General features: G+C 38.3%; 1 protein-coding gene across 1 annotated transcript; it reads left to right on the top strand.

The window, feature by feature from the left end:
- Window positions 1-1,143: 1,143 nt before the first annotated feature.
- On the top strand, window positions 1,144-27,651 carry LOC149775691 (uncharacterized). The gene is made up of 5 exons (XM_089943994.1): window positions 1,144-1,279; window positions 2,500-2,685; window positions 4,224-4,448; window positions 7,055-7,206; window positions 27,387-27,651. The coding sequence occupies exons 1-5, from the start codon at window positions 1,213-1,215 to the stop codon at window positions 27,594-27,596; spliced, it is 840 nt and encodes a 279-aa protein (XP_089800120.1). The 5' UTR covers window positions 1,144-1,212; the 3' UTR covers window positions 27,597-27,651.

The following is a 27,651-nucleotide window of genomic DNA, read 5'->3' as shown; positions in this document are numbered from 1 at the left end:
CACAAAGCACATTTGTTAGTAATCAGTTTATACTGAGCCCGCAAGCTTGGTGATCTATTGTCAGTTATATTGCCAAAGTTAATACTTTCAGAAGTGTACTTATTTGTTGAATACCGTATATCTGTATATCTACATATTGTTTATTTCTACGATTTTGCTAGTTTCGAGCAATTAGATTCCTCCCCCTTTGTGATATGTCTATTGATATACTTTATGCGACAATACACGTGTTTTAATTATATCACAAGCACCGTTGACCTTGAATAAACACAGCATTGTCCTTGAATAAACACAAAATTGTCCTGGAATATACCTACTGTAAATTGCATTTTTGGGGGGTGTAAATTTGTGTAGTTGTGACCTTATGCAATGGAACGTCACTCGTGTCTACCTTCTGAATTAGTCGAATTTCTCGGAGCAAGTAGTAGTAGCAGTAGTAGTAGCATTTCTCCTTGACCTTTGTAGATGGAAATATTCAGAATTATGCTAGCATACGGTGAGGAAACGTACAGTTGTAGGAGTGTATTACATTTTTAGAAATTTGACATGTTTGCAATATTATGCTGCGGCTGCAAGGAATAGTGTCAGTTTGGAGATAGAGTGAAAGAGGGAATGAATTTGCGCTGTTTCATGGTATTTCAAATTACTTGAGAAAAATGTTTTGCTTAACTTGAATATCAGTTGATTTTGTCGCGTGACATTTAAAATCCGCTTGGATACGGCAACATGAAAGTCCTAATATCAGATTTGAATTTTAACAACTTTCACCGTCATGTAAATTTATTGTAATGTGGTATTTGTTCCTATCGTATACTAAGCACAGAATGTCACGTTTTATGAACGTTATCGAAGGTTAGGCTGAAAATAGAGAGCTTATCTTCTCCTTTTGAATGCCACTGAATGGTGTATAATTAAGCCCCCAAAGATTTTTGCAACATTAAAAAAATATTACAACCGGTTTCATTCAACATAGGTAACAGTACCTGTGTTCAAAGATGTGAAAAAGAAAATGACAAGTAGTTGCTGATTTTAACTTGACAAATATTGCTGAATATGCTTTCACTGTATATATACACTGTCGAATGATTGTTTCCGTTCCCCAAACGGCAGTCAGGTAGAGGATAAATATCTGTATTAGGTCATGTCAAACGCGGTCTTCAAGCCCTATCGATCTTCTCCTTTGCAGATTGAAAAGCGGTACCGAAAGAAGCAATGTACATCTCAGGAATATTGCTGCTAACTTTGAGTCAGTATTGTATTGGAGAGCTGTTGTACCCTGGTTAGTATTTTTGATTTGACATATGAATCAAGCAGTCTGCTGTAGCTTTAAGCAGTTTTTGTTTCTGGAAGAAGTAAACATCTCTTCAACAAGATGATAGCAAGCTGAAAGAATAATAATAATTGCGTTATAAAGAAACATGCTGAAATAATATGAATTTTTAGGTTATCCCATGTTGACGTCTTAGGCACGTTACTGGATCGGCCACGTGTTTTATTGCATTGAAGTTGTTTAAAGAACAATAACAGCAATAACAACATAAATAATAAAGGCATTGGTAATAAATGCAGGCGAAACTCTCTGCTTGGAATACTGTTGATCTTTGAAGGCATGAAATTTTCTTGCTCCGAGTTAATAACACACACACACACACACACACACACACACACACACACACATATATATATATATATATATATATATATATATATATATATATATATATATATATATATATATATATATATATATATATATATATATATATATATATATATAAAAGCAGATTTCTTATTGCAATTCGCACGATAATGTTGGCAGTTTACCGTTGTGTTCTGCCGTGTTTGATGTGTATTCACATCGAAAATATCAGTACTAGCATAATTCTCCTTCCCAGTTCAATATAAAACCATATATAAAAGAACATGAAGATAAAAATAAATGTACATTGTAGGATTTCGCTGGCATGCGAGGCGGACTAACTTACTTCTAGACTACGCATGCGTCTATAGTTAGCTCAGATTTCATTTCATGAAATTTATCAACGTCGTTTGATGGGAGAGTGAAAAATATCCATGATATTCCACTCCAGTGAATTATTAAAATTATTTCTCTTGGAAAATTTAGTAATTTATGGCCTCACATAAAATAAAGCCTAATATTCAACAAAGCCTTTTTGACTCGAACTACTGATATCTAAAGCTGATTCAATGTTGCCATGGGAGGTTAGAGCAACTAAGATTCTGACGTGTTAAAAAATATACGGAATTATAGTAAAACCTTCTCTTTGCACCTCTCTTCCCACGACCAAATCCCATTTACAACTACATTTAGTCAGTCTATGTTACTTCATAAATGGGCAAGCATATTCTCTGAAATTCGGAAATAAGACCACCTTACAACTACGATACATTTTCCAAAGTAATATTGGTGTCCATAATTGTCAGGTTTAACTGTTTTCGAACATAAATTTTAATCAGAAGTTTTGGTTTTATAACAAGGTGAGATCGCACATGTCAGTGAGCCATTGTCGTTGGACAGGTTTCGGTTTTTAGTTACGGACGGCAGACGTCTATTGGAAGCTATTGTGTCTCGTATCCATGGGGTTTTGTTATGCGACATCCATGAAGGTGGTGATGGTATCGATAGGATGCTGCTGCAAGCTAGAATAAATGTGACTTTCATCGGTAATTCTCTCTCTCTCTCTCTCTCTCTCTCATACAACATCATTAATTTGCCTTACAATTACATTTTTGTCGACTTCAGTTGTAAGCTCATTTTCCTCTAGGTAGGACAGTCTTTGCAAGATATCCATAATTATTTTTCGTAAAATAAATGTATTGTTTGAGTTCTTCTAAAGATGACAACATCTGCAAAACTATGCTCTCCAGCCAAAACGTTGACGTAATAAGATAATTATAACGATTTCTCAGATGGCTTGGTTTATTTTCACCAATTCGGATAGCGTCCATTGAGTGATAATTGCTGGAATCGTTTCATGTGATACGGTGAATGTAAGGGATGATAATAATAAAATATTGCGTTTGTTAACAGAAGAGTACAAGCCGATCCGTCTGGATTTGTATTGAAATATCGGCGTGAGTTTGTTTCAATACTTAGTTTAATATTCACTTTCAACATTGTAATATTATTGTACAAAGATTATTTAACAAATGATGTTAATATCACACACACACACACACACACACACACACACACACTAAAGTCGACAAAAATGCATGTGCTATTTATATTTTATTTGCATTGTTTGTTAGTAAGTTTGTTCGTTTTCTAAATATTTTATTTCATTGTATGCTATCGTAATATAACATTGTATGTTATTCTTAACCTTGTCCAAAATTAAGTTTATGTTCTACCTGACATGAATTATTGATTATATTCTGTAAACAACTAATACATAGCTAAAAATTCTATGTTTATAGGTTTAATATTATTATCTTTATTAATATAATTAAACGTTTATTTGGGTCTTGATCTAATTTATTGGGATTCCACTGTCGTACCTAACATAGTTCAGATTATATATTATAATTTTAATCATATGTCTTCTCATTAAAATCGACATTTTATTTTGTAAACTTTAAGAAGTTTCTAGAACGTTATTTTCCATTAGGTAATGGCTTAAGTTTTAGAAAATGCTAATTGTGACATGAGGTCAAGTAGACGACTATATAATCTTGTCACTGGAAAAATATTCTTCTTGCTTTAAGATCTATTAGAATCAAATTATATTATTGTTGTGTCCAGTAATTCATTTGGAATGGAATTTTTCTTCAAATTCTTTAATTCAAGTGATTTTGTTAATACAAAAAAGTGCTCTGATAACATACTTGAATTAGTACTAAAAATATTTATAACGATTTCTTCTTGGATTGTATTTTTGTGATCCAACAAGAGACTGTTGGCACATCAACACTTTACGAACCATCACATGCACATCAACACTTTCAGCGTTGGAGTTAATTTGGATTTACACTAAAGTTTATGAAGAATTTGTATTTTTAGGACTTGCATCTGTTATTATTGAATTATTTGGGATTGAATTCACAATACGGTACGTTTCCTCTTTTCATTTTCACTTTGTATTCAAGGGAAATAAATTATTTGTTGTATTTTACAAAGCTTGTTTGCTTTTCACTCTTTTCTGTTATTTATTTTAAGAGTATAGACTCGTAACTTATGTACAACATGTAGTTGTTAATAGGTCAAGACTACGTTAAAGATATGTTCGAGAAATGTATGCAGAGCAAAGTACTTGAGAAGTCCAGGCGGGATTATAATATTGTGCCCAAGGACACGTTTGACGGCATGCCATTCAAGCCGGATTACAAAACCGGGCAGCCCGATGGGAGTGGTGCTCATTTGGCCATCTTTCCGGGTACAAAATGGTGTGGCTACGAGAATAATGCCAAGGATATGAACGACCTCGGTAAGAATTGCGCATGATGTATTTTAACATACCTCTTCGGCGCTTATAATTTAGCAGCCAATATTTACATTGTAGATTTTAATTGTCTTCATCGTTTTACGGGCTTTCCGTCGTGATTACTTCTTGAGCAGATTGCAAAGCAATTCCTGCTTATAAGTTGGTGATATATGTATGTCCATCCGTCAGGCTTCGACATATGGGTATGTTCTAGTCCATTTTATTAGACGTTATTGATTGTAGTGTCACGTGACTTTGGATGCAGACCGTTCCGGTGGCCTAATGGTTAGAGCATCCGCCTCGGATGCGGGTTCAATCCCCAGCCGAGTCATAACAAAAACTTACAAAAATGGTACTAACAGCTGCCTCGCTTGGCGCTCAGCATTAAGAGGTTAGAGTTAGGACGTCGGCCTGGTGTCAGGATACTGTTACTGGGTGGGACATCATGGTACATGTCTGCAGCATGATGCCCCAGTGCTAGACATCACTATAAACTGCCCCACTGTAGACATTGTAGCGATATGACTGAATTTTTTTAAAGCTACGTTAAAAATCCCAAACACACACACACACACACACACACACACGCGCGCGCGCGCGCACACACACACACACATACACACACACACGCGCGCACACACACACACACACACACGCACGCACACACACTCTTCGGATGCAGATGCTTAATGAGCAGTGCTACAACCTTCGTGAAAAAGGTCACATGTTTCACAGTTTAGTAATGTACGATTACCTTTACCTACAACATAGTTTTTCGTGGTTACTGATTTTCACCTCAGCGTTTTGGACACTTTTGCCGGCAGAATAATACTTAACTTCGAATAAAGATGCATCATGAGGAGTGATACACCCTTCAGTCAAATGTGGTCACTGTGACCTGTATTTCCCACAAATGTATCCCGTGGCAACCATTGCGTTTAGTTTAGTTGTCCTGTAACGAGGTTGTAATATTCTCTTCATTTAAAGCTAAATCACTCCGACCTATATTTCACGCTGCAGTGAACTGCGTTAAACTTTATCTTTGCTTTAGTTGCTTAGTTACTATTACTGAAGCATGATGCAGCTTGATCATAAGAAGTACTACACCAATTAGACAAAACAATAATTTGCATTCCGGTCATATCACCATTCTCGTTCTTCGTGTTTTTTCTTTGAATTGAATACTGTCCTGTTTTAGCTCTCATTCCTTCATTGTTGTATTTGGTCCATGTCCTCTTTAAATATGTAACAGTGACAAACCTGTTTGATACATTCTACTTATACCGTTTAATCAGTTCTCGTCAAGCGGATCATAATTAATTCCTACAGAAAGCCAACTCCAGTGGAAATTTTTGCCCCGGATGAGTAGCTGTAGAGGAGTTTTCCACACCGGAAACAATAGACCTAGAGTGGTTTTTCCCTACAAGAAAAAATCACTATATTACACACACACACGCACACGCACACGTACACACACACGCATACACACCACCACCACCCTTTTGGAGAAAATAGGTTTAGATTTTTTTTCCAGCAGATAGTGCGAAGCATCTGCCTGCGAGAATAGCTTTGTAACACCCAAACCTTGGAACGAGGACTGTTACTAGAGGTAAATAAAATATGACACTGTTGCCGATGCATTCTTCAAAATATAAAATATGTATGTGTACGACGGTCTCAAGCTAACAGTTTTAAGCATACTTTACCTTCATATATGCTGTTTTGGACAGCTCTTGTACTAATCTAGTCGAGATGTTTCATTTTGTCATTACTTTGTTCTCTAGTACTAATATTAGTAACCCTACTCCTACCTCGTGGACGGGGTACTAACATGAGCCAATGTGTCCATGGAGCAAACCGGATGTGATTCACACCCGGTGCTCTTTAAGCCTAATATCAACAATTTGAACATATTCCTTGCATATAATGAAATAAACTGAGTAGTCCTCTTATTTAATACCGGAAGCATCGCAAATCATTTTAGAAATATTTGTAAAATCTCGTTTACCTTTCTTATCCTATATTTTCGTTTAGATCTTCCGCCATATTAGTTCAAATAATGATTAATTCCGTTCTCAGCCTCGTTTGTTTGTGTGCCATATAAGGATACTGAGGCCTTATTTGGAAACGTAAACAAATCATTGTAAAAATATGGCGCGGTTTGAGTTATAAATTCAGCGCATTAAAAGTAAATACGGTTTATCGGCAACTTTGAAATTCTACCAAGAAGCATTTATGCGCCACTTGGTTGATAATAATATAGCGTAGAATAGTCAAATATGGTCTGGCAAGCCTTATATAGAAAAGGGGTCACGGCAACAGTCTCGCGTTATCTGTCATGGCGGACACAGTGAGGTTAGTGTAAACATGCCAATTTATTTTATCGTGTAAGAGCTTAATACATTTAAAATAAGCCAAACGTTTTTCACAACATGATTATACTTATGTAGTAGATTTCTACAATATTTGTTTTTCTGACTTTAGTGATCATTTTGTTTGCTCCATTACATGATATGGGATCAATTCGTAGCCTCAACCTCAACAAATCAAACTGAGGCTACGACATCGTAGCTATTTGTTCTCCTTAAAATAAATTTAACTTCATTTAGGTGTCCATCAAGCCACGGACGCTTGTTGCCGGATCCATGATCATTGCCCGTACTTCATTGATAGATTTGAGACTAAGTACAACTTCCGTAATATGAACCCCTATACGGTGAGCCACTGTGAATGCGATCAAAGCCTTTATGATTGCCTCAAGGTATGTACATCCGTGTCAGCTTTAAAATTCGGGGTGGGGGGAAGTATGTATTTTTAACTATAACTAGTATCATACGTTTTTCTTTATATTTGACTCGTCAGACACGTTTGTCAGTTTAATTTTTTTCGGGGTGGGGGAGGTATGTATTTTTAACTATAAATAGTAGCATACGTTTTTCTTTACATTTGACACGTCGGACTCGTTTGTTTTAACGTAGGAATTTGAACTGTAAACTGGTTTGATTTCCTTTCTGCTCGCTTGTACAAAGTACAGGAAAACTTATATATCTTTGGCGTGGGCGTTGTCACCGTCGCCCGCAGTCACGTGATCAGTGTCAATTTTTTTTATATATGCTGCTACAGCTGCCAGCGTTAGGACTTATATTTTTATGAAACTTAGATTTTGTGTTTTTGCATCATTCTGTAGCACTGCATCGGAAAGTAGGTCACATTTACCTATTTTTGTTTGATACAGTAAATGTCCTTACTTCATCGATAGAGCAAGAAACATTACCACAACATCAACCCTTTACCATCTAAACCTTCTGGTTCGGTTCTGGGTATTTAATTACTGTAGATTAGTAAGCTTGTGTGGGTCTTGCTTGTGAGGAGTAGACTGCTAATGTTGGTATTTTTTCATTACTAGTTCTTACGTTTCTTCTCGAGCACCTCGGAGTGATATTTATTTCCGTCGTTGCTTGTGTGTGTGTGGTTTTTCCAAGACAAGTCGCGTGAGATTTTCAGTCCTAAATGTCTGAATATTTCTTGTGGTTGACAGCTTTTGTCCGTTGAGTGTATACTGGCGGAGTGTGGGAGTTCCTGATCTATATGAACATTGGATGTTACATGTGTTGTGTCTTAAGGACATGCCCCAACGGCTCTCTTCCATTTGCTCAGTTCGGTTAGGTCTTCTTTTATGATACTGTAATTCTCTTCCGATGCCACTTTTCTGTAAATGACATTGGCAAAGAGTATGGTCTTTGATTTGGCACACCCAGTGATGTCTCTTATAAACTGGAGAATAGGATAGGCCATATTATACTGCCTTGTGATATTTCATTTGCCTTGTCATGGACGTCGTTTTGATGGCAACGTCCTATCACTAGCTGAGGAGGTACGTTCTCTAATTATTTTTTTTTTTTTTTTGTAATACATATATTTGGATGGTAGATTGATTCTCTTTATTGTTGTTTTTCCGATTTTCAAGATTGTCGCAATGCCAGTAAAATTTATTGCGTTACACCATCTTGATTAGATAATATCTACTGTTCCATCAAAAATCACAATCATTCGTTTTTATATTGGTATAAACTGTACATTTTTGTATATAGTTAATGTCGAGAATAGTTTGTGTGTCACGTAATCCCATAAAGTGATTATTTATCGGGGATAGATTTCAGTGTATATCATTGGATATTTCACATTTACTCACACGTATATTTGTCTTACATTCGTACTGTGAGATAACGAACTGCATGCTTCAGTAAATTTCCAACTGACCAGGAACGACGATACCGATATTGAACCAAAGGGGTTCAAACCCATGTTTCGTCCTTTGCAGCGTGGGAGTGGTTTGACAGTTGCACTTCATTAACAGAAGGCCAGGTGTACGCAGGGCTTTCGTTGGCATACAATTAAGTCATCTATGTATGGAGTCAGACTCTAGCAGGTGGCCAGTAGCTATGGACACCGACCAAATAATATCGCTGGTCAAGGTGATTGGCATGAGCACTTGAAGCTTGTCGGACATTCAGGCCAGCTTCATTGAATGTCACATAAGTATTCAAACCATATTAACACCTTTAATGAGTGTCCAGTATACTCTACAAATGACCATTGGTTTACAAGGAGTAAGGGTCAACGTAAATATTCGGATGTTATGTGACGTTTAGCAGCAGGGAAGTTCTACAGACCAGACTCCCAGACCAAAATAAAGCCTCCTACGCGAACTTTCTCCGTAGAAGCCTCAGATTTCAAAAATAAGCCTTCCTACGAAAATTAATTTGCGTAAATTCGTCCCCGAGTGCAATTTTTGTGAGCAAATTCGATGATTCTGGACAAGTAAAAAACGAAGATTTTAGGGGGGGGGGGGAATTTATTCCGTCGACGAAGTTTGTCAAGATTTGGCTGCTGATCCTAATTTTACCTCGCATTAAAACAATATAGTTGAAAATAATATGAGTCCGAAAGCTAGTACAGTTGGAGAGCCTCATTCTGCCAGATTAGCGCGAGAGCAATTAGCGGCATTAAAGAAGCTTATTCCGACAAAACAATTATTTAAGAGAAATGTTCGTGGTTACGAAGATGTACAACATGGAATTGCCGAGGCATCATCGAAATGGTTAAAGCCAGTTACCGGAACAATCGAGCAAGTTGTATTTGGTGACGAAAAAGATCCGGATACGAAGAAAAGGGGAATTTTTCCTATGTTGAAAGGTATTGAGGAACAATCACGAACATTACCCGAGCGATTATAATATATAATTAGCGATTGCTAATTAGCAATAGCAGCAGCAGCACAAGGGCGACAACCTGCAATTGCTTATAAAATAGGTAGTAAGGGAAAAACCGTATTAGGAAAACCGGGAGTAAAAAAAGGGAAGTTTAGTATCGAGAATTTAAGAGAAAATTTCACCGATGAGGGATGGGAAATAATATCACGACCGCTCTCGACACTGTATTCCATAGATCGAATTGGTCAATTTGCTGAAGATATGTTTACTGTTCGAAATGAATATTTGACTGAAATAGGAAAGGGAAAATATAAAACCCGTAATAGTTGGTATGGTATGTTATATAAAGTTTATGCGGAAAAAACACAGGCGAGTGAAAGGGATCCATTTTTTAGAAGATTTTTAGAAGCAGCAGACGATAGATATAATCATAATAAGCAACTAGCGGAAGATATAAAACAGCAAGCGAAAGAAAGAAAACAACAGGAGAAGGAAGAAATAGCTAAAACACGAAAAAGAAAAGTAATACCACAGGAACCAATAATTCAACTACGGGAAGAAGATATTCAACCACAGGAATTAGGAGCCAGACCAAAAGAAAAAATTACACCTCAGAAAAAAGAGAGAAAATCAAAAAAGAAAAAAGATCAGAGTGATCAGGAACCAGTAACTCAACCAAGCGAATATAAACCATCTGCGGGCAATGGTTCGTTTACAATTGATCCTAAAATATCCGCTGATAATTATTTGAACAAGAACTTGTTGCATTTACTCAGTAACGATGGTTCAAGAATTCAGATGGCTGCGGATAATTCTCCGGAAAATAAAAGATTTTTTTTGAATAATAAGGATATTGCCGATAAAGTTGAAGAAATTGATTGGTTAGCGATAATTTATTTTGGTGGTTTAGGAAAACCAGTAAAATATGATGATGAAAATTTTGCAAAATTTTCATCAGATGTTATTAAATACAGATTTACGGATATAAGAAGGAAAATTCCGTCACCTAAAGTGGCGAGTGACACGTTAATCCCCCAGTTCTCCCCCCCTTCCTTCCAACTCTCTTCAGAACAATCACCTAAGAGTGATAGTCCTTCTTTCTCCCCTTTTGATCTTCGCCACCCCCCCCCCCTTCTCCTTCAATATATCCAATGGGGAGTCCTGCAAAGCGCCCCACTTGGCGCCCCCCACCTCCAGAACCAACATCGACAAACTGGAAACTACAGGAACTTTCACCCCCAGGAAAACGGAATATTCCGAAAGATGAGGCTTCGCCACTTGGTAGACGCGACACTCCACCAGAAATATATTCGCCACTAACGTCGTCAGGGACATCGTCAGGAGAAGTATTCGAGGAAGCGTTATCGCCATCGCAATTTCCAAAACCAAAAACAGGTAGCGGATATACCATTTGCCCTGACAGTGTTGTCAACGATGTATCTCGCCTCGAAGTATTAATCGGAGGAAAACGAGCCGGAAATAACTCTCGCGAAGTAATTAACGAAGCCTCAGATATTTGTCAGCGGTTATTCCGCGGTGGCATCATTAATTCTCACATTTACAAGGAACTTGTCGATGAACTCATCGATTAAAACAACACAATTGAAATAACATGATTGTTCACAAACATCAGCGCAGACCTAAACAGGTCCGCATAGTAAACTCTAGATTGCCCGTGTACAAATATATTCACGGTAATGGATTCGGCGATATCATTGGAAGTCTCGTTACGCGAGTAATACCTAAAATCGGACCCGTGATCAAGCAATTCGCGTCAAAAGCAATAGGAAAGATCGGCGAGACTGCTATCTCTGGTATCGGTAATTTGGCCAGTAAAGGCTTCAATGTTGTCAAAAGTAAAATATTAAATTTAATGCGCAAAAAACAACCCGTCAAATTACCTAGCACCAGAGAAATGCCACCCGAAATCAGCAAAGTCATAAACGACGCGGCAAATAAAAAAATAAACGATCTAGCACAGGAAGTTGCTAAGACAAATCTAGCGCAGGAAGTTGCTAAGACAAATCTCGCAAATGAAGTTGCTAATACAAGTTTTATTTCAGGCAGTGGTCTTCGTTTTAGATGATATTCTTAATAATAAATGTTCGCACAAGTGTCAAATGAAGTGTTCGACATGGACGAGCCTGTAGGTAGAGACACATCCGTGCGAGATTTCCAGTATTTCTCGTACGATGCAGTTGAACCAAATACATCTAATCGCTTGGAAATTCAAGTTCACGATACAACAAGATATTTTCTTCCATCTGAGGCATATATCGAAGTTACCGGGGAAGTTGTTAAAGCGGATAATACCGCCTATGCAGCAGATTTTAGAGTCGGATTTGTTAACAACGGTATTATGGCGTTATTCAAGAGCGCAACTTACATGATTGATGGAAGAGAGATTGAGTCAATTACTAATGATGTTGACTTAGCAACGACGATAATAGGCCTAGCTAGATACTCGGATGATTTTACTAGATCAGCTGGTCCTAGTATGATGTTTGCCAAAGATAATTCTGATCGTCCCGATAGTAGGCCGCTTGACATCAGACAACCCGTCGATCGCACCCACCCCAATCCAGCCCTCGTTGTAATCCAAGATCTCCCTGTTGGCGTTAATAATGATTATAATCTCGGATTTGCCACGCGAAAATCTATGCTGCAAGGAGATCGCAGAAGATTTTCTTGTGCTATTCCGTTATCTCATATATTCGGATTTTGCAGGCATTTCAGAAAAATTATCTACGGAGCGAAACATACCATAACACTTATCAGAAAAGGAAATAGCGATGATGCTATCTGGCGAGAAGGTGTTATCAATTACAATACTAACGTGATAGATGCCAATCTCGATCCCCCAAATGCCGGCCAGGTAAAATTACTTAAATTTACCTTGTGGATGCCAGCGATAACTCCATCAATAATCGAAGAAGAAAAATTATTGTCATTTATGAACCAAGGCGGTAAATCTGTCATGTCATGGCTAACAACAACAACAGATTCCATAACTACCGATATTGATGGTGATTTTACTTGGCGTATTGCATCGCAGCAAGGTACCTCTGCACCTAGGCATATCTTTATCGCTTTTTTGCACACGCGAAGATATCATCAATTATACAGCCATATGATATTCGATAGTATCCACGCAACAAACGTGTCACTGAGAGTAAATGGCCAACAAGAACCATCAGAGGAAATATCAATTAATTTTGAAAATTATTCGACAGCTCGCGCGTATTATCGATTGCTAAGTTTTATGGGTCGCGATCAAAATATCGATACCGGATTGCAAATATCACAGTTAGATTTTAATACTCGCTATCCTATATACTACTTTTCCCTGGAGCATCTCGACCTGATAAAGCAATCCGTTGTTGATATTCATTTCAAAGCCAGAATTCGCACAGGAAATAATTTATATAGAGCAGTTGCGGTGATCCTCAGCGATAGAACAATGATCTTGGAAGGAATCAGCGGCAGAATGAGAGTCATCGATGCTCCTGTCGAAAACATGTGACAAATTCCAAATTTAGATTAAGCGATTATTAATATGCCATACGAACACGTCAGTGTAACTCTGACCCCAGGTCAGATGAAAAAACTCCAAACAGCGATATCAAAGCGATGCGGTATGAAATTAACACTGAAAAACGATCAGATTCACGGTGGGCCTAACAAACTGTCGCTAACTAGAGGTCAACGTGAACGATTTACCAAGGCCAAATCAGCAAATTCTGGCGTTCATGTGAGCCTTTCCATAGGCGCCATCAGAGATATGGTCAAAACAGGCGGTATTTTGCCTCTATTTGCCGCTCTTCCGGGACTGCTAGCTGGGATTCTTCCGGCAGCCGCAAAAGCAGTAGGATTAGGTGCGCTCGGAGGTATAGGTTCCAAATTAGCACAAAAAGTGATGGGAGGAAGATACGGTAAAAAAAAGGGGAACGGCCTTTATCTAAGACGCCCCCCATACGGATCCGGCCTAAGATTAGCACGGCCTATTCAAATTTAGATCTACTTAGCGAAGCAAAGAATAAAAAAATAAAATTTTTCAGAGGCGTATTTATGCGGGATCAACTACCAGAAAAACCAAACCCTACCGAGACGGGAATAATAAATCTCGATAAAAATACCGGCCCTGGCACGCATTGGGTTGCCTACGCGATTAATCCTCGCGAAGTCGTTTATTTTGACTCATATGGATTAGCACCACCGAAAGAATTTATCAACTACGTGTCTTCGCTGAATATTCCGATTTGGTATTCGACTCTTCCAACACAAACATTAGCGGATCCACCGATATGCGGCCCAGAGTCAATTAATGTTCTTGACGCAATTTCAAAATCATCCGACCCTTATAACAAAATTTTATTTGAATATACCGTAGATAAATATCATGGTTGACATTTATGGTAGATCCCTCTACAGGAAGGAAAAAACAGAAACAGGCGACATCGATACATCAAAATTTGCAACCAAGAGCGATATTAACAATCTCCTATCGCTGTCAGAAGTAGATCCTGGCGAAGTTGCTGTTTTTCAAAATACCGAGGGAAGATTACACACCAGCAATGTCAAAATAACTGATATAATCAAGCGAGAAGAATATAATGATCATATCAGTCAATTTACTCGCCAATCTGAGATGGTATTAAAATCTATCGCTGATATCGCCGATATTATCGCGGAGTTCCCACCAAAGGCCGATCTCGTGGATATAAAACAAAAAAATAGTGAGTTATCAGCGGCGATGCTTCTAAAGTCCGATAAGGCACCAACTGATGATTTCCAGGAAAAAATAACAAAAAGATTTAACAAGCTAAATAGTGATCTTAAAAAACTCGAGGAGGTATCAAAAAATCTCAGTAAAAAACTCGACGAGGATATAAAAAAATTCATCGATACCTCCTCAACTACACACAGCGATCTCAGTGAGAAAATAAAAAAAATCAACGAGGAAATTACTAATATTCTTGCCGAAATTAACGAAATAAATATCTCGTTGGGTCAGAGAACAACAATCGACGATCTCAACAAAAAAATCAGCGAGGAAATTAATAAACTCAGCGATGTTGTTGTTCCCGAATTTACCAAGGGGGTTAACGCGATACGTGAATCGATAGATGAGAAAACGAAAAAAATTAACGAGGATATTAACATGGTACGTGAATTAGCGCGTCAAAAGGTCGATACATCAGCGAACGATGGAAAAATTCAAGAAATCAACGCGAAACTTTTCGACGCAACTACAAAAATTAGTGATATTAGCACAAAAATATCGTCAATGAATCTTGGAAGATTATCGCGTATTTCGATACCAACGGAGGTAGAAACAAAAAATCTACCCTGTCATGTGCTATTTGTGTTTAGGACATATAATCTTACCTGGACACCTGCGAGTAACGAAATTACTTTTACCGCGCCAGTTACTGGTGTATATCGAGTATATATTATCTCCGAGATAAAATTTAAGGTACGACCAGTACAAGAAAGACAACCAAATTCTGGTTATAAATTTCATGAATTTTACCCCGGATTTTTTATTATTTCGTTAAAAGAAAATAGCAACACTTTTTTCATGTTAGATCCACCAGATAGATCTTTCACAGAACAAATTGCCTATTTTGCAATTTTCGAATATCTATCCCGGATAAACACAATTGGTAATCCGTAATTGTTATCGTAGATTAATAAATGACCGCATCCGATTACCGCTACAATCAGGCGAGGTCATGGCAGGATTCGCTAAAAAAACTCCTAGACGAGTATCAGATAAAAATAAAAAAATACCAGCGTAGATTAGTTATCATTGACGTCGCCGTGTACGCGGTATCCGCGGTAGTCGCTGGTGCTGGAATAATTTTATTCGCGGTAACAACGATAGCGCCGATCGTAGCAACGATAATAATCTCGTCAACAACGATAATCGCTGGTGTTCTCAATATCGTAGCGAAAAAGATATCCTCGTGCATGAGTGAAAAGTTATCATTGTACAAAAACAAATTATCCCAGGTCAACGACGCGTATTCGAAATTATCATCGCTGCTTTCCGAGAGTCTCAACGATGGCGTTATCTCCGATCTAGAATTTTCGGCAATGATCAGTATTTACTCGGAGATTGAACAAATGAATATTAATAATGTCCGAACTAGCCCAGATCGTGACAAACACGACACCGCCGACAACAACACTAATATCGTTAAGCTCAACCAATCCAGAATTTAGCATTAATTTTTCAACACCAATCAGCGTCAAAGAAATTGCGTTAACACAATTGCGTGTCTACAATAGCTGGCCCAATGTTAGATCGAAATCATTTGGCAAATTATTATCAAACAATTCACTTGTTTTTGCCAACAAAAGCAAACCCGATGGAACACCTGATTGGATCGTCGTTGGCATACCAACAGGCAGTTACGAAATTGAGCAACTAGGTAAGGAATTTACCACCAGAATATCAAATATAACCGGCGATGCTACCCCGGGAATAAAGATATCCTCGCACGATCCAACACTATCATCGATGATAGAAGTGAAATCACCTTACATGGTAGATATTTACCAATCATCGATTAGGACCATATTAGGTTGGCCTGAAATCGCACCTCTGGCAAAACCAGAAAAATCTGATTTTATTATTCCAGGTTGGTACGAGGAAGCTCCTCCAGAGCAACCGGAACCAAAAAAAGAAGATTTTACCACCGACGAAGGATGGTACGGAGATATCAAACACAAGTCTCTAATCCACACTGCCATCAGCTTCGTGAACATCCACAAATTTAACATGTTAATGTTCGCTTTTACTTTTAGGGACGAAAAAATTCTCTCGTGGTTGGTTCTTCCCAAAATTTCCCCCGGCGTGGAAATCTTCGACGCTACCCACATTAACAGGAAAATATTCCCCATAGAAGGCATCTCGATAAGAAGAACCATCAACGAATTTAATCAAGAACATAAATTACATTTAAATTTATTGCGGGAATCCTTTCATGAATGCATCTTAAATAAATCAGGCTCATGTAGCGAAATTATCAAACGCGTGAAAATTTTAAATCAACTCGCGAATGATGTTGAATATTATCATGGTATGTTTATTCAGGCGATAGTCGACGATATATCAATTGCCGATTATGTTCTTCCTATTAGCAAATTCGAGTTGATCAGAAATTCAGGAGAAAAACAAAAATTCATGAGAGTATTTGGTTTAACCGAGGAAACGCTACCAAATTTCAAATTTCCCGATTATGATGTTGATAAAATGAGAAAATCTGTTACTGATACCATCGATGATTTATTTCCGAAGTTACATGCCGCGTGGACTAAAAAAATACAATCGGAATTAATTCTCAAACACAATAACGATCCCGCCGGGCAGGGGCGGCATATCTCGCCAGGTATCGTTAACATAACGGAAGTTATCGCGATTTATCTTCACGCGGATGTTGTCGAGGGCAGCTACAATGTTGATTCGTCAGAGTCAAATCAAGCACAGCAGGGATTTATCTTGTATTCGTTTTCACCTAGCGCATCTCCTGGTTATTTGATAATAAAAGAACCAGTGAATCCGTTTTACCTGCGATGCCACAATCGATTATTGTCGAGGATAAATTTCAAACTAACAGATCAGAAAGGAAATTTGCTTGATATACGCGGGGAAACGATAAGTATCAATCTGCTGGTAAAATCGTGAGAATCGCAGATTTTTTGAATCTGTACACCAGGGAAAAATGGGCCAAAAAAATAAATAAAAACCGGGGAAATTTTCAAAATTGGAAGATTTTTTTAATTTTTGTATTTTTTTGTTTGCGGAAATCTTCAGGAAAATTCAAGGATCAGAAATTTCCTTGGCCTTGCTCTCATCGACAAGTTTTTTCAGTTGTCTGACACGCGAGCTTGTAATTTTTTTTGATTCATATGCATCCGATAAAATTAACCTAGCTTTTTCCACTAGCGTAGATAATTTAACAAAATCCTCGATTTGATCATCGCTGACAGTCGCAAGTGATTGATACATGGCAATTTGGATCTTTTTTATTAATTTGTACTCTGACGGCAGCGTGTATTTGTATTCGAGTTTCCCTTGAACAATCGTCTCGAATTCGGATCGAATTTTATTCGTGTCTAGATCCGATGGAAGATTTATTTTTTTCTTTCTCAGATCATCGATGGCTTCGATGATGTTATTTATATTTTCTTCGTCCATATATAATTTTTGTAATATTCAATTAATTTTCTTCGGATATTATCGGAATATAGTAAAACTCGATCCATTCGCCAAATTCATAGGAAAATGCTGCGTTGATTATTTTTTCTGCCGCGCGTTGCACCGATGCTTGATTAATACCAAAATACCTTGCGGCGGCGTTCATCGACGTGAATACAATTTCTTCATTTGTTTCTCGATTTAATGATTTTACCGCCTTAGCTGATCGATATCCGCCATTAAATTTACAATTTACACTTTGAGTTACAGCCCGGAGATTGGATAGTTTGTTGTTAAGTTTATTTCCGTCAATGTGGTCGATAACAAGACCGATTTTTATTGGTCCGTGATAACACTCGTATACGAACCTGTGACAGAAATAAGTCGTATATCTTCGTTTTTTATCATTACCGATGGTAATTTTGAGATATCCAAATCTATTAACACTACCGACTTGATTTTTCGTTTTGATATTTCTGACAACACCATCCGAAGATGCTTCATATCCATCAATGGTTGGATGAGATCTATACTCGTGCGTGATTGTTGCTGGAGGAATCGTCGATTTCAGTTCCATATACAATATTCTGTTTGTTTAAATCATAATTTGCCTTGAATCGATTAATATAATCTTCTTCGCAAGTTATTATCGAGGAAGATTTCTTTTTGTAATATCGGCGCAATTCTCGATAATTTTTCCCTCCACAGGATAAACACAATCGAGTTTTTCCTCGCGTGCCAACTTGGCAAACTAAACACCGTTGTGGTCCTTTACTGCCTCGTCGAATTGCATATATGTGAGCGCCACAATAATCGCCTCTGCAGGATTTGTCGCATGATTTTGTTGATCCGATTGGTATCCATTTGCATTGCATTATATAATTTAAACATTTGTCTAAAATATAATAATGGATACATTTGATCTTGATGAGGCAGAATATATCATTCCTGAGGTTGATCGTGCCAAAAAAGAATTTTTCGATGATGGAGCGGTTCACACTTGGTCGACATGGAAAACTAATTCTATTGATGCTACGATGAATCTGGAGCGAGCGAAGAAGATAATCGAGCATATAAAAAACGAACATAAAGAAGAACGATTTATCTTCGGAATAAAATTTATTGCACAAATGCCTGACGATACTTGGATTATTCGTGATAAACGAGATCCAGTGCGTGGCAGTAAGAAAAACGTCGTTCTTGATAAAAATTCGAAGCCAGGATTATTATTGGGAATTGACGGTCCTTATTATGCTAGGGCGTATCCATCTAGCGCTGTTGTTTATGGAATTTATCGGCTAAATAATAATCCCGACATGAAAAATCTACCTGCGATGAAAGAATCGCCGATGATAAATTGCGTGGCTGAGCGTGTTATCGAGCATATGAAAAACGCTCGTCGTGGATCTGGATTGACACAGTTGAGATTGAATAAAATTAATTCATGGGCGAAGACAGTTGTTGATGGCGCATCGATTGACGATGTTGCTGTGTTGAGCAAGAAACTTAAATTTCCTATTACCGTGAAAACGCTATCGGGAGAAATATTATATTCGTCGCCGTATAGATCTCGAGGAGTACCAATCGAAATTGTTGATCATAATTCACATGCGTGGTCGCAGTCGGTAATGATATTTCCGCGAGATCGGGTTGTTAAATTTTATCCCGTGGAAGGCGCAAAGGACAATTCCGATGCTATGTTCCGATATATCAAAATATTATCCGCATCTGATCCGATATCGGTTTGGTTATTTTCGAGCGAAGAAAGATATGATCAGTTTATATTGCCGCGAGGAGATATTTACCGTGATGAAAAATTACATGAATCTATGAAAAATATCGCGGTGAAATATTCGTCAAATCCTGATCAGTTATTAACGAATTGTTTTACGGTTCCGTCTGTTGCTGCTCACGCTGCCAGAGAAAGAAATTCGTGGAAACCTACGAGAAACGAATACCTCACTGATATTCAACTTAGTTGTATCGAATACGGCCATGGCGGATTGTGGAATACCAAGTATTATTTCGAAGATATGATCTCCGTTGATATGAGCGCGTGCTATCCTGGAAGTTTCCTCGGATATGGTGATTGTGCGGATTATTTTGCTAAATTTGGCCATCCCACCAACGAAATGACAAGGGTAGCAATTAACGGACCGTTGCCTGATTTTGTCATGACGGGATTCGCTTATGTAACTTCATTCGAGTTTGCTGAAAATTTACATAAAATTTGTTATATTTGGTTCGGTCGGCATTTATCTCAACGCAGATGGGTCCCTACGGTGTTGTTGAGGTATATGCTGGATTCGTCAATGTTAGTATCGTTGACGGTGAGCGAGGCGATTATATCATATAGGAAACAAACTGAAGTATGGCTACCGACGGATTGTGAAAACGCGAAAGATATCGGAAGAAAAATAATTGGCAAATTTACTCAAGGAGGATCCGTTGATCATAAACACCGACACGCTAGGTTGTTTATCAACGATGCCGAGATGGACTTTATTATTGCCGATACGGTGTCGCGAGGAATATTCTGCAACAGAGAAAATATTATTATTGACGGAGTAAAGTTGGGTACCGTAATTAGCTATCTCGACGGAGAATCAGCGCAGTATACGCATTTGAGATCATCGATGCTCGCTTATGTGAGCATAAATTTACTGTCGATGATAAATAAATTTTCTGATATCGCGGTAAGGGTCGCAACGGACTCGTTTTATATCGATAAGAAATACCAGTATAGGCTGGATAATTTAATCGCTGATGGTTCTTGGGGAACTTGGAGGATAAAAAACGAGGATATCCTAGATTACTGTGAGGACGCTGATGTCGAAGATTGCGATAAATTTCATCGAGATAAATGCGAGGAAATATCGACGGCTGCATCTGCATTTGACCCGATTTCACGTAACAAATTCGTTTACATGAATGGTCCTGGTGGTAGCGGTAAAACAACGCGAGCGATAAATTTATTTGCGAAATCTGATATGATAGTGTTGACTCCAACTCACAGATTAGCGCGAGAAATAAGGCAACGCGACGTTGATTCTTGCACGTATCACAGTTATTTCAAATACAGCGGTGGATTATGGGATTCGGCTCGTATGGGAAATAAATATATCAATAAAATTATAATATTTGATGAAATTTGCACAGTAAATTTAGTTGTATTAAAATCGTTCCTGACCTGGCTGGAGGGGAAAAATACCGCCGTGGTAATGTGCGGAGATCATGGCCAGCCTGATCCTATTGATGGAGAATCTCCTTACGAATGGCTCAGGAACTTCGTTGACTATTATGAGGAAATCGACGCCGATTATAGATCCGATGATATTTTACTGACTGAGTTTAAGAAAATAATTCGATTACAACCGAATAAGTTTCAATGCGATGTGATGAGAAGAATAATCGACGAGACTCCGATGGATATTTTTCTAAATTTGTGGCGTCCCGATCATCTGATTGTTGCTAGTAGGAAAATTGTTCGCGATGTTATTCAGGATATGTTATTCAAGCTTCATTGCGAGAAATTTCCAACATTGCAGGTGCCGTTGTGTTACAGGCCCGCTGATACCAGGAAACAAAATATCAGTGTTACTCTACCCTGCGGAGAGGAAAAGATCTTGGTACTGAACGATATTATTCTTGTTGATATTAATCTTGTTAATGACGCGATAAACGCAGAAAGATCGCCATGGAAATTAGGATATGCAACAACGATACACTCGTCGCAGGGATTAACCGTAGATGGCCAAGTTTGGATTGTCGATGATAGAATTTCCTGGTCAAATTTAGTGTATTTAGCCGTGTCAAGAGTAAGAAAATTATCTCAGTTAGGTAGAATTCGGTTTCACATTAATGACGCTGGCGGTAGTTGAGTATCTTTCGGTATTATTTGTAATTCCTCCTTGGTAAATCCGCGTTGTGGCGCTAGCGAATCTAGGAAATAAATTGCTGGTCTTCCCGATGATCTTGTTACGGCGGATATTTTATGTGTCGTAACGCTCCAATTTGGATCGGTTGCTCTTTTTCTTCCTCCTTCGGCCTCGCCTTCTTTATATAAATACCGGACCGTGACGCTACCTAGCACAGGCGGAATTGTGGAATCTCGCTTTAGGGGTATATTCGATTTTGTAATTGCAATTGCGGGTTTCATTGCTATTGTTCGTGTTACTTCGTTATTTAGTGCGTTAATCACATGAGGCAATCTTGATACCCAATCATGAGATCGATTATCTTGAATAAATTCACGCGCGTATTGGTATCCGAATAATCGTTCTGCAAGAGTTTTGTTGAATCTCTCAACGATAGCTTGATTGTGATGAACACCTACAATACCGCGACGGATTTTAACATTGTTCTTTTTCATCAGTGAAGTAACCGCGCCAAGAAATTCTCGACCTGGATCAACCTGGAGAAGCTTCGGCCATGTTAATGGAGATCGTGAATAAATTTCGCTAAACGCCTTAGCGATCCCCGTTGCTGTTTTATTCGATAACGGTTCCGCTTCTTTATACCTGCTGGCGATATCAACGACTGTCAAGACATATTTATATGTGACTCCGTCGACGGTATCGTAAGGAAGAAACATTAAATCAGCCTGATGGACTTCATTAGGGACACTGACGGTGAAACTTGCATATGGTATTTTCTTAGGCGGAGGAAGATATATTTGCCAGACTGCCTGTTTCGATAACCACGATTCAGCGGTGGATTGTTTTACTTTAGCGGCTTTAGCGAGTTTGGCAATTGCTGATTTTCCTCTCCAGAATCCTCGCGGAGAATAATATATTTGCTCCATTATTATTTACCAGCGCCGAGTACTAATTTACCTTTCATCGCGCCTTTTATCAACCAGGTTGCCAATTTTTCTTTGAAACTTTTGTCAGGAATCGCGTCTATTGCATGAATTAGCCTAATATCAGCGAGATGTCTTTGTTGTAAATCCTCGCTGCGATACGCAAGATCGTGATAGTAACACGCGTTATCGATGGCGTTTACTGGATCTTCGCCGGGATTTGGTTGATTATTATCGTTGAGTCTTATATCGAGCCTCGTACCAGGTCCGCAGTAATTGTATCCTGGCAGATGCTTTTCTCCGGGATATTTCGCCCAGGGCAACCCAGGTAGATTTTTCATGGAGGCGGTAATGTCTCCTCCGGTTCTTCTATTTTTTTTTTTACAAATCTGAACTTGCGTGTCTTACAAACTTCGCATTCTCCTGCAATTGCGTTCCTGTTATTGCGTGTGACAATTTCGATTGGATTTATCGTAGCTGTGCGCGTGCGACACTTAACACAATATAGATCCATGTATTCTAGTAACATGAATGTAATTGATTTTTCAGCCACGAAGCGACGCGAGCAGGTGAAACACAACGCGGTGTTACCGAATTCGATAAGGATGATAATTATTGGCCCGTCTGGTTCTGGAAAGACGCAGTTGTTGCTAAATTTGATAATGCGATGGCTAAAATGGGATAAGTTGTATTTGGTTGCACCGTCCGTTGATGATCAGCGTTGTTATCAAGTGCTAAAGGAATTTAGCGACAATACCGACGAAGGCACAATCGAATTCATCACAGACATCAATGAAGCTCCATCAGTGGAAAATTTAGACGGCGATGTTAATAATCTTGTTGTATTCGATGATGTTATGCTGGATAAGCAAACTAATCCGGCTAGGATATTCTCGCGTGGCCGACACAAGAACACCGATGTGATTTACGTGACGCAGCGATATACGCAAATTCCAAAGGTAATTAGGGACAATTGTAACATTTTGTCGGTTTTCAATGGCGTCGATACTCACACGCTAAGAAATATTCATCAGACTTGGTGCAACGGCGATATGGACATAAACAAATTCAAAAATTTCTTCAGCCGCGCCCAGGCAACACCGCATGGTTTTATTACGATTAATCTTCATGATCAGCGTAGTAGATATCGAATCGGTCTTGATCAAATTTATTCATGAGACTTGCAGCCAAATCCTTTGTGCAAAAAAACACCAGAATAAATTTCCCCCCCCCCCCTAAAATCTTCGTTTTTTACTTGTCCAGAATCATCGAATTTGCTCACAAAAATTGCATTCGGGGACGAATTTACGCAAATTAATTTTCGTAGGAAGGCTTATTTTTGAAATCTGAGGCTTCTACGGAGAAAGTTCGCGTAGGAGGCTTTATTTTGGTCTGGGAGTCTGGTCTGTAGAACTTCCCTGCTGCTGACGTTTTATGCTAAAGATTGGTCAGTTTGTCTCTGTTCTTGCGACAGGTCAGTCCGCTTACCTGCAATTATTCGCCTAAGTGGATTCTAATATAAACGTACCCACATAGGGAGTGTTAATTTGTCTGCCGCATATTATTTGAGCAGGACATTTTATACCATCTGTTATTTGAATGGAACACTTTCTTCAACCCATTATTTGAATATAACATATTTGCAATCTATTAGATGACTTGGGAATTTTTGCCTGAATGATCATTTTAATTTTTATCTGATTAGGAAACCTTCATTGCACTGACTGAGTATTAATTGTCTTGTTGTGTGTAAAATAAATAGTTTTATTTACAAAGAAGTTGTTTAATTACCGTTACTTAAGTCATACAATAAGTTCTATGAGGGAGACATTTGCGTTTTAATGATCATGTAATTTGTTCATATCCACTACATTTCTCATCAAGATTGTAGTAAGTCAGAGAACCGTCGTGATGTTGTAGCTTTTTTTCTTCTTCCTTGCTTCTTGTTTTGTTTGATTTGTATTGTTTTATTTGTCTGTCACCTGGCAATTGTCTGGTTATTTATCCACTCCAGCTCGATACACGTGACAGCGAGATACGTACAAAAGAGCATGAGATCGAAATATATAATATATTTTGTCATAACTATTGAGCTATATTTGTAAGTAGGTGAATTTATTGAATGGCAGGCTGATTTAATCCTTTCATGCCCCTGAACGAATACAGAGGCAACATATAGATAGCGTGTTAACATTTCCGTCCTTATTCGTTGGTGTGTTCCTTTGAGTTCTGAGTTTAGGTTCTTGTGGAGAACAACTCTTTAGCGTGAGCATCTTTCTTTTTGAATTTTCGTTATAATATAGTTATTTGAGATAACAAATACCCTGCAATACTTTTAATACGGAGATCAATTGCTGCAGAACCAATACCCCGCGTTGACAAATTCAAGCTCATCATAATTTGCACATATAGAAATAGGCACAAATTATCGTATCACACCATCCCGGACGCCCGTAATTACGATCCTTGTCGTATCACATCATCCCGGACCTCCGTAATTGCGATCCTTTTGGTATCACATCATCACGGACCTTCGTAATTGCGAGCCTTGTCGTATCACATCATGTCGGACCTCCGTAATTACAATCCTTGTCGTATCACATTATTCAGGACCTCCGTAATTGCGATTATTGTCTTATCACATTACCCCAGACCTCCGTAATTTCGATCTTTGCCATTTCGCATCATCCTGGACCGCCGTAATTGCGATCCTTGTCGCATCACATCATCACGGACCTCCGTAATTGCGATCCTTGTGGTATTACATCATCACGGACCTCTGCAATTGCGAGCCTTGTCGTATCACATCATGCCGAACCTCCGTAATTGCAATCCTTGTCGTATCACATTATTCAGGGCCTCCGTAATTGCGATTATTGTCTTATCACATCACCCCAGACCGCCATAATTTCGATCTTTGTCATTTCGCATCATCCTGGACCTCCGTAATTGCAATCCTTGTTGCACCACATCATCACGGACCTCCGTAATTGCGAGCCTTGTCGTATCACATCATGCCGGACCTCCGTAATTACGATCTTTGTCGTATCAAATAATTCAGTACCTCTGTAATTGCGATTATTGTCTTATCACATCACCCCAGACCTCCGTAATTTCGATCTTTGTCATTTCCTATCATCCAGGACCTCCGTAATTTTGATCCTTGTCGTATCATACCATCCTGGACCTCCGTAATTGCTATTCTTGTCGTTTCACATCATCCCGGACCTCCGTAATTGAGATTATTGTCGTACCATATCATCCTTGACCTCCGTAATTGTGATCCTTCTCGTATCATATCATCCCGGACCTCTGTAATTGTGATCATTGTCGTATCACATATGGCACCGCCGTAACTATGATCGTTATCGTATCACATCATCCTGGACCTACATAATTGCGATCCTTGTGGTACCACATCATGCCGGACCTCCGTAATTACGATCCTTGTCGTATCACATTATTCAGGACCTCCGTAATTGCGATCCTTGTCGTTTCGCATCATCCAGGACCTCCGTAATTTCGATCCTTCTCGTATCATACCATCCCGGACCTCCGTAATTGCTATCCTTGTCGTTTCGCATCATCCCGGACCTCCGTAATTGTGATCCTTCTCGTATCACATCATCCCGGACCTCTGTAATTTTGATCATTGTCGTATCACATATGGCACCGCTCTGATTATGATCCTTATCGTATCACAACATCCTGGACCTCCGTAATTGTGATCATTCTCGTATCATGTCATCTGGTGCCCCTGTAATTGTGACACATCACATCAGCGTATACACGATTCTAGAAATAATATATATAGGCCGTTAGACGGTTGTACACTATTGTCCGTCAAAGAATACATGCAGTTAGATATATGTCTGTCTTTAATGACATGCATTATCAAATCCAGCTTTACCTGAAGGTGGTTAAAATTATGGTCGAAGTCCATTTAAAATGAGCAGCTTTACGACCTTAAAATACGATAAAAGAGTGGCTTTTATCACAAATTTATCGTGCACGAGTTATAATTTTAAACAAGGTAAATTTAATCTAGTGACCATAACATATAATTGTCTTTAGATCAAAGTACTTTACTCTTTGCCTCTGTTTTCAGAAAGCAGCATCAGAACTGGTTCAACTGTTTTTTACACTGCATTATCGATAATGAAGTCGTCCTTCCGTCAATAGTTTCTATATTCGACTTCTCCAGAGCGGCTGAAACAATTCTAATGAAACTTGCTAAGAAATATCTTTATCAGAAAAAAGAAATAACTATAAATAATGCTTTATTGTAGTCAGTACAGTGGCTTTCAAACCTTAAAAGCTCGTACACAGAGGGCGAGTGTGATTTCAATTGTGGCTGCCATTAGTAAGAGTGACGCATCACTGTAATGAGACATCGTGACTGTTGAACGTATTTTGACCCAATCTGGCCGTTGAAATTTCGATTCGTGATTATGCTGTGTGCTGTTCAGTATGAGCAATGTTACTTAAATCAAAAAGTATAAACTTATTCTTAAAAAAGCATTTTAGCAGTTTTATCTTAGTCTGACACGGAACTTTTTGGATTGGACTTCGAAAGATGTATGTTATTTAAACTCAGTTCACTTTTGTTTGTTGTTGTAGTTATTATTATTATTATTATTATTATTATTATTATTATTATTATTATTATTATTATTATCTGTATTATTATTATTATTATTATTATTATTATTATTATTTAGAAAGTCCACACGACAACATCAAATGAAGTTGGTGAGTTGTTTTTCGGCTTGTTGAACGTACATTGTTTCCGGTTCGAGAAAGGGCCCTACTGTGAGCAATATCATTGGTCTGGAATTTGGTGCGAAAAGCAGTCGATAGGAATGCGCGCTGTGATGCACACATTCCCTCATAAATGGAATGAGAACACAGATAATGTCATAGCTGGATAAATCTGAGAATTGTTATCCGCTTTCCTTCCATCAAATAAATCAAAATGGAAAACTG

The sequence above is a fragment of the Sinohyriopsis cumingii genome, chromosome 19, assembly GCF_028554795.1.
Source record: "Sinohyriopsis cumingii isolate HCF-2022 chromosome 19, ASM2855479v2, whole genome shotgun sequence".
NCBI lineage: Eukaryota > Metazoa > Mollusca > Bivalvia > Unionida > Unionidae > Sinohyriopsis > Sinohyriopsis cumingii.
Note: the sequence above shows the minus strand (reverse complement) of the source record. Positions and strands in the feature narration are given on the sequence as shown.

Coding starts and splice junctions, on each gene's coding strand:
- LOC149775691 (XM_089943994.1), top strand. CDS start 1,213: ATGTACATCTCAGGAATATTGCTGCTAACTTTGAGTCAGTATTGTATT. Junction 1,280..2,499: donor TGGAGAGCTGTTGTACCCTG/GTTAGTATTTTT, acceptor TTTTATAACAAG/GTGAGATCGCACATGTCAGT. Junction 4,449..7,054: donor CAAGGATATGAACGACCTCG/GTAAGAATTGCG, acceptor AACTTCATTTAG/GTGTCCATCAAGCCACGGAC.